General features: G+C 40.8%; 1 protein-coding gene across 1 annotated transcript in view; it reads left to right on the forward strand.

The window, feature by feature from the left end:
* ABHD5 (abhydrolase domain containing 5, lysophosphatidic acid acyltransferase) overlaps positions 1-12,109 on the forward strand; it is a 30,910-nt gene extending 18,801 nt beyond the window's left edge. Inside the window, exons 4-7 of the mRNA XM_026496643.4 lie at positions 4,608-4,762; positions 7,127-7,238; positions 9,918-10,104; positions 10,660-12,109. Of these exons, the coding sequence (XP_026352428.1) occupies positions 4,608-4,762; positions 7,127-7,238; positions 9,918-10,104; positions 10,660-10,749 (544 nt within the window). The 3' untranslated portion in view covers positions 10,750-12,109. The remainder of the gene's footprint in view (positions 1-4,607; positions 4,763-7,126; positions 7,239-9,917; positions 10,105-10,659) is intronic.
* Positions 12,110-15,031: the final 2,922 nt, after the last annotated feature.

Consider the following 15,031-nt stretch of genomic DNA (forward strand, 5'->3'; position numbering starts at 1 on the left):
TTAACCACCTGAGGAACAGGAGCTGCTGAGGGTTGCAAAGGGCAGTGGGCAGGTCTGTGAGAACCCTCGATGAGAACCTGGCCCAGTGTGCTATCCTAAATAAGTGCAATGTAAGCTGAGGTTGAGTCTCAAAGGAGAGTAGCAGGAGAGCATTCTACGCAGTGGGGACAGAAATTGCTAGGTGGACACCTGGGCCATTCAGGAAAGGCAATGTGGCTGGTGAGCAGAGGAATTATGAACCGGTTTGTAGTTGGGCTCCAGCCCAACTCCCATGTTCCATCCCCCCAAATGACCTTCATTCATCTCAGTTCTCTTACCATGATGTGTAATAATTAGACATGCCTCGTAGTTTCACTTATAAATTAATGTGCTATGTCACAAACAGTAGGGCCACTTGTGGTGTGAGGTGTTGTGGCTGCCATTCTGCTAAACCTTCTTCATTAGGCCATGTCTGATCCTCTTAAGGTAGGCACGGGGAGAGAGTAGAGTAAGCCAGCAGTAATAGCCAAACATGCCAACTCCTTTCTTTAGTCTGTGCACTCACTTTTGCTGTTAATTTTCCTTCCTTCTGGCCCCTACTGTTCAGGACACCATAAGCACTGTGTTATAAACTAAGGAAAAGGAGACTATAGAAACTTTTATTAACTTAGAAAGTGTTTAGCAAAGAGAATAGATAGAAGAGGTTGCAACTGGTCTTTACTTCTGCGCTAAATGACTTTCAGATCATCCAACCTTGCAGCCTTGCCTTTCTCTTTCTCCTGACTGTACAGAGGTGGGCTGAGCATTTCCTGTCCACCTCTCTTGAGAAAGGCTGCTCTGCTGGAAGTTGGAGATCTTTAGTTTGTTGTTCTCTGGGCCTGCTGCATTCTTCCCTCAGAGGCTTGGAGCCAATGGGAAATAACTGGGGCTAACTTCATTTTGAGAATGCTTGCTTGTACACTGACTAGAATTCTTCCTGTTCCTTTTCCTTGTTCCTTTCCTTGTTCTGGAAATGTGTCCTTTAGATTCTCCTGTGAGTATTGGTTCTGGGTTTGAGTGTTCTTGTTGTATTGTTTCTGCCTGGTGGCTGACTTTAAAGCTCATGAAAGTCAGGTTTATATAATATACCCTTGTTAGCGTTTAGACTCAGCTATCCCAACTTGTTGGAGCAGATGTTATCCACTGCTTTGTCCTTTAGGCTATAATCTGCTCACCATCTTCAAATTCAAGACCTGCTCTGATGACTAACCTGAAGAAGAATGCCTCTTTAAATGTTTTCAAACTGATGGGCTGTTCTCTTGTTCCTGCTCTGCCAGTTCTTTGTTTTTCCTGTAGTTTGAATCAGTCTCTTGATTCCTGACAAAGATGTCTGATAGGATGACTGCAGTGTGCTGTCTGGCCAGACCCATTCCTTACTCCTGGATATGAACTAACAATCCTGTCATGCTCTCCTCTATGGAATATTAGAGGATTGGGTCTAGATTACTGGAATAGTTTAGATATACATTAAAGCCAAATAACTTCTATCACATGAGGAGATAATCTTTTCACTAGAAGAGTTGGTGAGAGGATAGCCTGGGAACTTGGTCTGGTGCAACATTATAATAACCTGTGAGCCAGAACCTGTGCTCAGGCTTTCCCGAAGAATAAAAGTTAAATTACTCACTGCTCACATGATTCCAGCCCCCCCGCCCCCGCCATGTGAGTCTTCCTGTGCTCCCTGAAAAAAGTCTTCTCTAATAGTCTTCCTAGTTTTGCTACTATAACTAGCTAACATTTACTGGATATTTATTATTCGATAGCCATAACCTAAGTGCTTTGCATGGTCTATCTTTTTAAATGAGTCTTACAACCAAAAATAAGCAACAGTTATTTTCTGAGGCCTTTTACATGTAGTGATGCAGAGGACACATAACTCCAGTTTAGACAATTTTGCAGAGCTTTTAAAAAATTGTTTTCAAACTTTTTCTGTAACCCCTCAGTAAGAATTATATATGTGTGTATCTGAAATAAAAGTTTCATGCAATGATACTCAGGCTTGTTACATATTTTTCTATTCCAAATTATACAATTAAAAAGACAGCAGACTGACTCTGACTCTCTAAGTAGATTTTACTACTTGCTAATGTGTAGTGACCTGCAAGATTCATATAAGAAATACAGTGTTCTAATGTCATCTGGGGGACCAGAAAAATCCAGACTGGACTAACTCCTAGCTTATTCTATGAGTATTTTTGTTTTGTTTTGTTTTGTTTTTCTGAGAGAGAGAGAAAATGAACAGAGGGAGGGGCAGAGGGACAAGCAGACTCCCCGCTGAATGAGGAGCCCGATATGGGGCTGGATCCCAGGACCCTGAGGTCATAACCTGAGCCAGTCGGACACTTAACCGGAGGCGCCCCTATGAATATAGTTTATAAAATTTGTATATTCTTATAGACAGGGACCAAAAGGAAACATGGAAAAACAAGTACTCCAAATGTATACTTAACATCTATGTGCTAAGCACCATGCTAGGCTGAAGACATAAGATCGAACAATTGTTGGGTCAGTTCATTCCCTTAAAAAAAAAAAAAATGTCATCTTCTCTAGTATATATACTTTTCATAATTTTGTTAAACTGGCATTTTTATCTAGGGACGCTATTTTGGAGATCGGCATTAAACAAGGCAAGCCAAAACTAAGGCGAAAACAAAACAATCACTTAGCTAGAGATAGACAAGACTTGACCTCCCTTGTGTTTTCCTTTGTCCTCCCCCTTCTTGGGTTAGCGGGTAAGGCTGAGAGCAGACGGCAGGATACCAAAATAAATTCATAACAAAATTTAATCATCTTTTAACGGTAAAGTATGTTTTGATAAAGAGTTCGTTTTTCTCTTTAGGAGCTAAGTGAATAGTGAATAATACTAGCTGTTTCCTAATGGGAATCTCTGCTGCTTTCAACTGGGTGACTGTTTCATTAATTCCACCCATACCTCTGGCATGCCTTCTCCTCCCTTCCCCTCCCCCTCCTTCAAATCTCACTGTGGACTGTAATAAGAGGAATTTAGGGGGAAGTCCATATCAATTAGTCTCTGCCATTAAAAAATAAACTCCCTTCCATTCCCCCTTCCCATACACATTAGAAAATAGTCTCCTAAAACTTTTAAGAGTGCAGGCACTCTTAGGTATGTGGAAATCTCATTTATCACGTGATAAAGTACCAATCTCCACACAGATTGGTACTTACATTCTGCAGATGCTCTGAAAGAGTATAGGCTGGCCTAGAGTTGATAAAAGGTAAGCTTTACCTTTACTGATATGTTATCTTACGTTGCTTGGTCTGTTCTTAGAGCCTTCTACCCAGTGGCTTGTTGGCATCGGTTAGTATACTGGAGTCAGGAAACAGGGGTTTTAGCCCTACTTCTCCATGTCTTGGAGCAGGTCACGTAGTGCATCGCAGCTTCCTTCTCATCTGTGAGATGAAAGATTGGGCTGAGTATTCTCCAAGGGCCCTTGGAGATCTGTGCACTGGGTCTGTGCTCTAAAGCTTCCTGTTTGAGAAAATGCAGTCAAAGCAAAGGACTCATTACTAACTCATCCTTATCTGTGGTGGCAAAAATAATAAAACAATTTATATTGAGAATAATAGCCATCTGTGTCCATGTTCTAGTTTCAGTTATGACTTAAGAGAGAGATGTTAGAATCATTGTCCATTCATCCTTGGGAAGTTCCTGCTGGCATTTGTTTGCTCTTTTGGTTATAGTTAAATATCATTTGTGCCATGCGGCCTTTATGCTTTATTTAGGATTTTTATGACACATAATACCATGATGCAGGCACGTGGAAGTATTGCTGTTAGTTTTGGTTTTCCCTTAGCAGGAAGAGGTTTTCATAAGATGGAAAAATTTAAACTATTAATGATACAAAACAATTTTATATGAGATTTGGCTGAAAATGTTCTTTGGTCAATAAAGAAGAAAATTAGGAAAGGGTTAGGAACAGAATCATTATGATCAGTATATCGTGATATTGTGGGTAGGGTAGATGTGCTCATGTTCACCAAATAGAATCTCAAACCAGGGGAAATTTCTACCCACATTATTACATTATCTCTGTGTTTGTGGAAAGTTCATTTGAAAGTCCTTTTGAACTTACCTAATGTGCTAATTTCATTTTTAGAATGATTGGTTCATAGGAGATAACTGTTGTTGGTGTTTGAAGCTATTTTATGAGTGTAATATTAATCTTCAGTCATTTCTGCAGTGTCAGCCTTACACTGCATGGAACCATTGGGCTTTTCTGAGTGGTCAGTGACCTGTATCATCCACCAGAAGGTAGCTTCAACAACAAATACCATTCCTCAAGAGTAGCCACACAATTATGTGCCCTTCCACACGCCCTTTATTATCCATATTTACGTATATGAAAAAGGCAGCTCTCTTCCTACAATACACCTCTCAAATCCTACCATATCTGAAAGTTTACATGTAATAAGAACATGATGTAACTGGTCAGCCATTCGTCTTCTCTTTAATGTGAAGGTTTTGGAAGGTGTTTCTTTTCTACCTTTGCTTTATAAATCGTGTTAATTCTTTAGAGTCCTAGGTTGAGTTTGCCAAATTGAAATTATATTTGTTCTTCCTCCAACAGGGTTAATCATCTCATTTTAGTGGAGCCTTGGGGTTTTCCTGAGCGACCGGACCTTGCTGATCAAGACAGACCAATCCCAGTGTGGATTAGAGCCCTGGGGGCAGCACTGACTCCCTTTAATCCTTTAGCTGGCCTCAGGATTGCAGGGCCCTTTGGTGAGTGTTTATATCTGTGTCCTAGGAAAGCAAAATGTTTATAGATTGGCTGTGGAGGAGTATTTACTGATCACCATTGTTAGAATCTTAAAAAACAAACGGAATCTTTTTCTCCTCCTCCTCTGAATTACTAAATTACTTTTTTTCCTCCCCTAAAAAGTACCAGTCCATGCATAAAAATAATGAAACCAGGATCATCTCAAAGAGGAGTCTTTATATTGTAAATATTACAGTAATTAGCAAAACTAAGAAGATGGGAAATGCTCCCCTATGATTAGTCAGCCCAGGGTGCGGGGAGAAGTGCAGCATGTTGTCCTGTTGGTGACCGTAGAGAGCCTTTGGCTAGTTGACGATACCCAGCTGGGTATCCATCACGGATGATCACAGAGCCTGACTTGATTGCCTGTGGGGATAATAGGTATGATCACATTCTCAGATTCCCTTCTTGCCCCATAATGTCAGAGTGTTAAGAAGATAAAATCATCCTTTTCCTCAGAGATTTTGGAGACTCCTGATTTGTGTTTCTGGTCATATTTTGAAGTACCAGTGTTTAGTCTGATTTAATTTCATTTGACTCTCAGCTCCTGTCTCCACTCCAAAGCCAAGGGAATCTCTTCTTCTCTCATTGTCACCAGTGATGGTAGTCTGGACCTCCACTTTCCTTCTTACAACTTGTATCAGTGAGGAGTGCTTTTAGCTATAAGTAGCTGAACACCTAAGTGGTTTAAACCATAGGGCCTTTCATTATTTCCTTAACAAGCAGGCTGGAGGCAGGTGGTTTTAGCATTTTTTGTAGTAGCTGACTCATTGATGTTGGGGTTTAGGCCTGCAACTGTGATTCCCTTGACCTTTTTCCTCATGGTGTTTGATGGCTGCTATGGCAGGAAGCCCCGTCCCACAAAGCAGCACTCTGAGCAAGAAGAAAGGAAAGAATAGAAAATGGTCTTCTCTCCATAATGCTCTGTCAGGGAAGAAAGTCTTCCTTGGAACGCCCCAAAAGGCCTCCCCTTATGTCTCTGCCCACTCCTGGTTCTTCCACTAGCAGAGAAGAATACATTTGTGTGGCTGAGCAATAATGATTTGTTGCCAGGGACTGGAGTGAGGGGCCCACTTTCCTGGGCATGTTGCTGCCTAACTGATAGACAAGAGTCAGGTTCTGTTAGCAAGATGAGAAGAGAGGGGTGGGGAGGGTGTGGGAATAACTACTGCAGAGGTAACAGTAGATTCTGCCCCCCTCTGCCCAGGCCTGGCCCCTCTTTGTCCTACTGCCTCCATTTGGGATAGGGAGAGCCATGGGACTGCAAAGGGACCACACCACAAAGGGACCACAAAGAGAGCGAGCGACCACACCACACTCCCTTGGTGCTCTGACAGATACCCTTTCTTCCCACCCTAGCCCCTCACCCCTCCTGAGGGGAGCCACTCCTCTTAGGTGCCTGGTCCTCCTTTGATGGACTATTTAAGAACTTCATTTAGTCCGTACAGTCCTGAAATATAAATGGATTGTGCTTGATTACAATTACACAGGGAGCAATTATGGGAAGAGTAAAGTAAGAAAAGAAACTAGGAGACAGTGGTTGGGGAGGGAGGATGCCTAGGAGGGGCCCTCTCCCACCATGCTCTCTGTCTCCCACTATTGCTTGCATGTAGTTGGGATGGGACATGATTTAGAATATCAACCACATCATAAGAACTTTCCATGGAGCTGTACAATTCCTTCAGAGGTAGGAAGGAGGGCCAGGAAAGAAGTAAGTCCTTGCTAGAATAATGGGCAGTGATAGCAGGAAAGGAAACTGGCTAGCCCCCAAGGCCCCAGAAGGGAAAACAGTGACCAGATGGAGGCTTCTACTCTTCATCCTTTTTCCTCTGGGGAAAGGATGTCCTACCTCTCACCTCAGGAGTGGATCGCCTTCTCCAGGAGGATTGGCAGTGTCCCAAGCAGAAACCCTGGATTTATTTTTCTACAGAAAGACTTCTATATTTCAGTTTACTTCATTTAGATACTAACGTGTTATAATTTTGGGAGAAATACAAATTAATAAGTTAACGAGCTACTCTACTCACCTGCCGTGTTTAATAGAATTTATTTTCCTACAAAAACAAGTCTTAGAAAATTAACTTGTATGTTTTGGGCCCCTGAAGCACATATGTAAGGCAATATAGAATACTCTTTATTTCTTATTTTAATTCTTAGGGAACTTGGGCAGAGCAGCTTCTAGGATCTGTGTTCTTTTCCACATAAAATATACATTTGAATATATGTAGATTTGTATGCATGTAACACTCATTCTGTAAGCAAACACAAAACCTTTCTGTATTCTGTCAGTTAACTATAATTTAAAACATTCATTTCCTGTTACATAGGCTTAAGTCTAGTGCAGCGTTTAAGGCCTGATTTCAAACGGAAGTACTCGTCAATGTTTGAGGATGACACCGTGACAGAGTACATCTACCACTGTAATGTGCAGACTCCAAGGTAAGGGTTAGGGTTCTAAATTTATTGTGTTGGCGTTTAACACTTTTGTTCTTTGAAAACATGTGAATAGTCTAGGAGATTTTTATCAGTAGTTAACTGACTGATACATCTTAATTTATTCATGTATTCATGGAGCACCTAGTATGTAAAACATTGTACTGGATGCTGATGAGAGACTAGTTAGAAGAAGCAGGATGTACTGTCTTACCCGAAAGTGCTTATGGATAAGTTGAGGAAACTTTGGTCCTAGATATCTCTAGGAGGTGGTTGGAGTTGAGAGATAAAGAAGAATTTCATATAAAACAGCATTTCCAAACTGAGTATGCATGCTCTACAAAAAAAGGACAACTGGATTAAACAAAAGTAAATGGTTTCCTGTATCGTGGATCTTCTTAGAAACTTTTGCTATGCCAAAGGGTCTCCCAAAGTGCATGGGAGATGTCAGTCAGCATGGTTCTAGTTTACATGGTGACGGCACCCCTCTTTTGCTGAGCAGTTTTTAATGACCCTGGATCAGCATGAGAAGCACTGTGAAGAGTAAGTGAGGGCTGGAAGATGGGGAGGGGGTTTTGCAGGTATTTTGACAGTGATCAGAAGAGGGGAGAAAGAGGGAGGAAGAAAGAGCCTGTGAGCATGGTGGTCACAGGGAGCAAGAGAGCCAAACAAAGGTGTTTCCTGTTTTTTAGAATACATGATTTATGGACATTAGGTGCAAGGCACCAGTGGAGAAAACAACCTGAAGATAGTGGGGAACTAGAAGGAGCCTGGAAGACAAGACCCTGGAGTTGTTGGGAGAGGGTGAGGCGCAGAGTAGGCAGAGGAGAGCTCCAGTTCTCATGCTTCGTGGTGGACCAGAATTACTGGGGGAGCTTGTCTAAGATGTGATTCCTGAGCTTTGTTTCTAAGACTGATTCAGTGATCCTGGGCTGAATGTTTCACAAATGCTTCAGAGGACTCCGTTGTAGGTGGGTCAAGGGGCCATACTTCAGAACCTGGAAGTGGTACCTCAGCCTTTCCAAGGTTGAGACTTGGGTGCAAGGACGAGAGGCTAGGTGCAGAGCCAGCCTCCCTCACTTTTGGCAGAGAACACGCACACCTGCTTTATTAAAGGGTCGAGGCCGTGGCAGCTATTGGCATGGAGCCATTGCCTTAGTCTTTTTAAGGTTAGAGGTTCTGGGGCAAGGGTGTTGGGAGGCTGGAGAGGTTTGGGGTCCTGAGGAAATTGACATTTTGTGACTCACTAGGCTGTCGAGTCTGGTGGATTAGAACTTCACACTCTGCTGACTTGTTCCAACAGTTTTTAGTGGTCAGTCCCAGGTACATCATCTGTTCGTATGCTTGGTGTCCATGCTTCACTTACATGCCAGGATTATGTGTGCCTATGTAGTGCTAGTTTGTTGTCTTTCTTGTCACAGAACTTGAATTCTTCATAACAGGCAATTCAGAGTTATGCCTAGTACTGCAAGGAAACAGAGGTAATAGCAAAGTGGGTCTATCCTGCGAGTTTGCAAAGTGTTCTGTGTTTTTTTGTGTGATGATCAGTCAGGTGTGGGCACAAGAGAAGACACAGAGGCTCAAGAAAGCAAAGTTTATTATACTCACAGGGCTTAGAGAGAGGGGGTCACTGAATGCCATGAAGGGTTACAGGGAAGTACCAGATTTTGGTCAGGTGGCAGAAAACAGAGTGCTAGGAAAGTTGGAGCCGGAACTTTTACTGGGTTCTTCAGAAAGGCAAGGCAGGGACATGGCAGACAGTTCTGGACTGGGTAGTTGAATAATTTCGGTGGGCTCTAAGACATAGGGGTGGTCTCTCATTGCCTGGTACCTGGCCCTGGGATGATTAAGGCTGAGGAATATTGCCTCCTAGATATGTGGGCAGTAGAGAAGAGGCATGGCTCTGGATTGCTTAGTTGGCATATGACAGACATGTTCCCAGTTGAATCCTTTGCTGTCTCTAAGAATGGGTTAGCTCCAGGAGGCATAGTCTCTCCCTAGCCAGAAAGGTTTATTAAACATTAAACGTCTTTATATGCAGAGAATAAAAATGTTGGGGCGCCTGGGTGGCACAGCGGTTAAGCGTCTGCCTTCGGCTCAGGGCGTGATCCTGGCGATCCGGGATCGAGCCCCACATCAGGCTCCTCCGCTATGAGCCTGCTTCTTCCTCTCCCACTTCCCCTGCTTGTGTTCCCTCTCTCGCTGGCTGTCTCTCTCTCTGTCGAATAAATAAATAAAATCTTTAAAAAAAAAAAAATGTAAATACACAACAAATACTTAATCTGCATTTCTTCTTATCTTGGTATTGGGTTTTTACTATTACAGGTAAAAAGCTGGTGCCATGCACATGTTGAAAAGATACCTTCTACATTTGAAACAAGTTACAGTGAAAAAAACATTTTAACTCTCCCCACAGGGAATTTAATAATGATAGGTTTGCATGTTTGATTTAGAAGAGGGTTGACTTCCATTCAACTAGAGTTTAGAGCATCCTTGTTTATCAAACAAAAGCACGTATCTTCTGTGGGGATTGTTTCTTGTACTTTCTAGTATGTTATTTTCTGTTTAAACTGGGGTTTTTCTTAAATGGGGGAGAAGCTAAATATGAGTGTTTTCTTGGAGGTGGGGGTTCAGTACATAGTCATCCCCAGAAGTCATATGTGTGTTGTTTTCCTTTTCCCTAAGTGGTGAGACAGCATTCAAAAATATGACTATTCCTTATGGATGGGCAAAAAGGCCAATGCTCCTGCGGATTGGGAAAATGCACCCTGACATTCCAGTTTCAGTGATCTATGGCGCCCGATCTTGCATAGATGGCAATTCTGGCAACAGCATCCAGTCTTTACGACCACATTCGTATGTGAGGACAATAGTAAGTGTGCGGCTGAGTTTGGGTTCTCGGTTGTAGGTGAAGCCTGCTGTGTTATGTTTGCCTTCAGTGAAGTTTCACTTAGTTCCTGTGCTTTTAGATCTGAGCTAGACCTGCAGCCTCCATCAGGACCTGATGTCACTTGTGATGAGGGGCAGGATTCGACCCACACACATTTTCATGTCCAGATTGGCCGTGCCTGTCCCTAGAGCCGTGGCATCCCTGAGGTGGGAGCCATGTTCAGTGGCACCTGACCAACTACCTCACAAGGCTGCATGTTCTCACTTGGTTCATTTGATCTGCTGGCCCTGTCATTAATGGTCAGTTTAGGATGGTTTTTTGCATACAAAATTTTAATAAGGTCCAATAGATGTTTCTCTTTATTCTCAGATTATTTATTTGATGGAAATACATAAAAGTTACTAAGATCAGTGGTGTTCATTCTTTTACATTTTATTTCTGTATAGCTGTTCTCATTTTCATTGCTAAATGTCTTTGCTTATGTGTTTTATTCAATGCTTTTGCTCACTGACCTTCTGACTCCTTTTCCTTTCCCAGGCCATTCTTGGGGCAGGGCATTATGTGTATGCAGATCAACCAGAAGACTTCAACCAGAAGGTAAAGGAGATCTGCGACACTGTGGACTGAGTAAACGAAGAGGGTGTGGGAGAGGCTGCTGGCGGATAGAGTCCCTCACAGTACTGCGCGGTCTCCTGTGCTGAGTAAAGGAATACAACAAAAGAACCAGCAGTCTTGCCTGTACCTCGCACATGTTTTCCTTATGAAGTCGCTTGCACATCTAAACCAGTTAGTGCCTTCTAAAAGAATGGCTTTCCTTTCTCCTATACAAAATCGAATTAGTCAAGAGTCTCTGAATCTAATAGCTTTAATAAAAGGTTATTTGTTCCTCTGCTCTCCTGAAAAATTGTTATTTTTCAACTGAAATTTTTTTCATTTCTATTTAACTTTGCTATGTCAGGTACTTTCTATATTTCAGCCTATTTTGCCAATTTTAAAAAGTGATTACTAGGTCTATAATTTTATATACTGTAAAAGTGCACTTTATTTTCTCTGCTTGTATTTACCATGTCTAGTAACTGATATAGTTAATCATAGTTTTGTGTGTTTTAAAAAGTTTATCACTTGTTTAGAATCTTTCCCTTCATGTTTGAAATGGAGCGATGAGATAGCATTTTGGCTAAAAAGATGGGAGTTGATCACTAGCATTAATTTTTCTGATTTTTCCTCTGTTCTCTAAGCCATGTTTAACATTTTAAATGTGGTCTATCCTGATGTGTCTGCAACCACATAATTCCTTGAGATCTTTTATATGTGGTATAATGCTATACTTCCAGGGAAACATGAAATTAGTATTTAAGTGATTTAAGTACTGAAACGCCTTAACTAAAAGTCTGTCCTTTCTTTCCCCACCCCCCCCCCATTAATACTATTCTTTTCCATGAGCCAGGATGCAGCATAAGGAACAGATGTCCTTCTGAGGGGATATTAAGATTGCTACCTTCCAATAAGCCAATCATATATTGTCATTAACCTCTAACTCCTATAGATGGGTGCTAAAACTGGATTCCGTTTTTAACCACTAAAACAGAAAAATAGGTGGTGCTATTGTGTCTCATGGCACCAGAAATGGGATAGCACTTGGTTGTTGGGTTTTTGTTTTTGAGGTTTTGTGTTGATTAAATAATACACATACTTGAAGTTATACTATAAAAGCCATAGAAGGTTGATTGAACTATTTAACAATAACTACCATCAAGTGTAACACTTTCTTGCTGTTTAAAATGAAGAAAACTTGTTTGAAACTGTGAAACTTGCCACGTGATAACTGGCTGCTGAGAAGACCCTCCAAACAAGAAAAGAACAGGATTGTCATCAACTGGGCGCCTTTGCCTTATGTTTTGCTAACATTGCTTGTCTAGGAGAAAGGTGGTCATGTAAATAAAAACAGTGAACTGTTTATATGCAAATAAAGGTTTAATGGTTTTGACTGTTGCGTTTTTTAAATGATTAATTAGGAAATCTGTAGTTAAGAGATGTAAGGTTGTATCACTGTGGATTAACTGCCAGAAAAATCTAACTTTCTACTTTCAACATTGTCTTTCCTACAAAGGAATAGGCAAATTGCACTGAAGCACAACAGATAGCTTCCGAGCGAACTGCTGGTCTCCCTTGGCACCTTCACTAGGTCACTGCAAGAGGTAACGTGAGAGCCAAGACACGTTCAGCTCTCTCTACCTGACAACAAAAGTAGCCTGTGCTTTTTATTTAGTATCTTAGAGGGCTAGCTCCAAACCTGTAAGTGGTACAAATAATTTGGGTAATATTTCGTATTTTTGACACACTCTCCAATCTCTCTTAATTGCGTAAATGACAGTTTTCACTTATAAAGGAAGGTTTCTGCGAAGGAAACTTGGTCTCAGCCCTTGGAGGGAGGTTACTAGTTCACTTAGTAAATGGAGTTTCTGAGCACAGATGTGCCAAGTGATTCAGGAAAAAGTTGTACCCAGATGTCAAGTGGAACTTACTTTCCTACCAACTGATTTTGCTTTATTTGAAAAATACTATTGTCGTTCTTTTTAAAAGTTAAATTTTCCAGTGGGTTATAGACTATGTCATTTTGTGAATATTGAGCTAGCAGAGAAGGTCACAATCCTCAAATTCCTAAAAATACAGTGGGTGCTAAATTTTTTTAAAATTCTATTACAGTGGTTGATCTTTGCTAAATTATACACAATGTACTTCAACTTTATTTTATAGAATAAATTTTACTGTGATAGTTGCAGCAAGTCAGCTGCTGTATATTTTCTTGAGTGTTCAGTATGGCCCAGCCTGTCTATACCACATACGGACCATGGGTCACGTGGGCGTGCAGTAACACTGCTTGGCATTGGGAGGCAAGGCCGCTCCGCAGTGTGCTGACCTCCGTACAGTGGCTGTTTTGTGTTCATGCAGTGCTTAGTGTGATATCTGTTTCCTTCTAAAACTAATTTGCAAAAAAAAGTTTGCCTAGAATTGGTTTCAGAGTATTATTAGAAAACACTTTTGAAGCATCTCTGTCCATATAGATGTATATTATGTATGTATAGTATTATATATGTACATAGCTATATTACATTTATATTATATATTTGACGTGTGTGTGTGCATATATATATGGGGGGCACATACTAGATCCCAATAAAACAAGTTTTTTCCTGTATAAAGGTATTGGAAAGAATGATAACTAGCCAGAAGAGCCCTAGTAAAGAACTGTGGGGAAGGAGGAATAACCCTACTGGATATTATAACATGACTAAAAACAATATAAAGGCTAGGAATTTAGTATATGATAACGGAAGCATTCTTATTGAGGACAAGACTTAATGATGTTGAGACAAATGTGGTTAACTACATGGAAGAAAACAAAGTTGAATCCATTTCTCACACAGCACAAGGATAAAATCTGAAAGGATCAGAAACCCAGTTGTGAAAATGAAGCCTAAATAACTACAAGAAGATATGTATAAACTCCTTTATAATCTGAAAGGAGGGAAAACTTTCCTATAATTGAAAATCCAGAAGCAATAAATGAAAAAGTTTGCATCTGTAACTGAAAGTAAGAGTTTGGGATGGCCAAATAAAAGCAAAGTTAAAAAGTAAATAAACTGGAAAAAATATTTGCACTATTTGTTACGGAAGGCACACATAGCTCTAATATATGAGGAAAGTTTAAACTTTGAGAAGAAACTGTTTAGAAGAATAGGCAAAAAGATATGAACAGATAGTTCATGGAAAACAACGCAAATGGCCCTTAAACATAAGAGGGTATGCCTACCCAGGGAAGGGCAAATTTAAACTACCGAGACACCATTTCTTACCTTGTCAGATGGGGGAAAATCCAACTTACACAATACATTGTTGTTGCTGAGGCAGCGGGGAAGAGGCACTCAAAGTATAAATTCCTGTGGATGGAATTTGTTAATAACTAGCAAAATTAAGTATGAATTTGTTCCTTCTCTGGGCAGTCTCACTTCTAACAGTCTATCTGAGGCAAACACTGGCAAAAACCTGAAATGGTGTATGCACGAAGGTCTCATTACAGCACTATAACCACTAAAGATTGGAGGCCACCTAGATCTGCACTGCTACACAGCTGTGAAAGGAAATGACTGTTTCTGTAGACTATTCTGGAGTTCTCTCCAGAGTAGAGGAAGTGAAGAATGGGATCTGTGGTAGGCTACCTATTGTGTAGGAAAGGTGGGGACAAATGAAAAACAAATATGCATCTGCTTCTCTTGTTTTTAATACAGTGGAAAGTGTGTTATACCAATAACTAATAACTCAGTTCCCTTCGTAGTGGTGGTAGGGAGCTGAACAGGCACGGCACGTAGATATGTATCGTGTTTTATACTTTTTACTTTGGGATTGTTTCAGTGTTTTCTATAGTTTAAAAAAAAAAGCAACTCTTAAAACTAAGACAAAGTTAACTGTATCAAGCTGGAGGTAAAACACACATATAGAATTACCTCAAGTGACTTTAAAACCCAGCATTTGTCTGCACTTTCCTAATAAAATATATACTACAGACCAAGGAATCACAAAGAAATCTTAAACTGCATTGGGTATTTTTATTTTTAGTAACGATATTGGTGTTATTATTTTGAAACTGTATAGATGATAGAGCACATACTTACATCAGTGGAATTACAAACCAAGATTTTCAGCACAAGAGATACAGGACTCAAGTAAAAGCCTTGCGATTGTGTATTTCAATTGGAAATACTAGTAGAATACTGTGATTTATTTTTCTTTTCCTGAAAAACACGTATCACAGAGTTTTGTCCACTGAAAGGTCTTGAAGCAATCACAGCCCAGCGATGAGGCCAGCCTAGCACCAAGACTGTCCCACTAAAGGGGCAGGGAAAGGATA

The sequence above is a fragment of the Ursus arctos genome, unplaced genomic scaffold (assembly GCF_023065955.2).
Source record: "Ursus arctos isolate Adak ecotype North America unplaced genomic scaffold, UrsArc2.0 scaffold_20, whole genome shotgun sequence".
Classification (NCBI taxonomy): Eukaryota; Metazoa; Chordata; class Mammalia; order Carnivora; family Ursidae; genus Ursus; species Ursus arctos.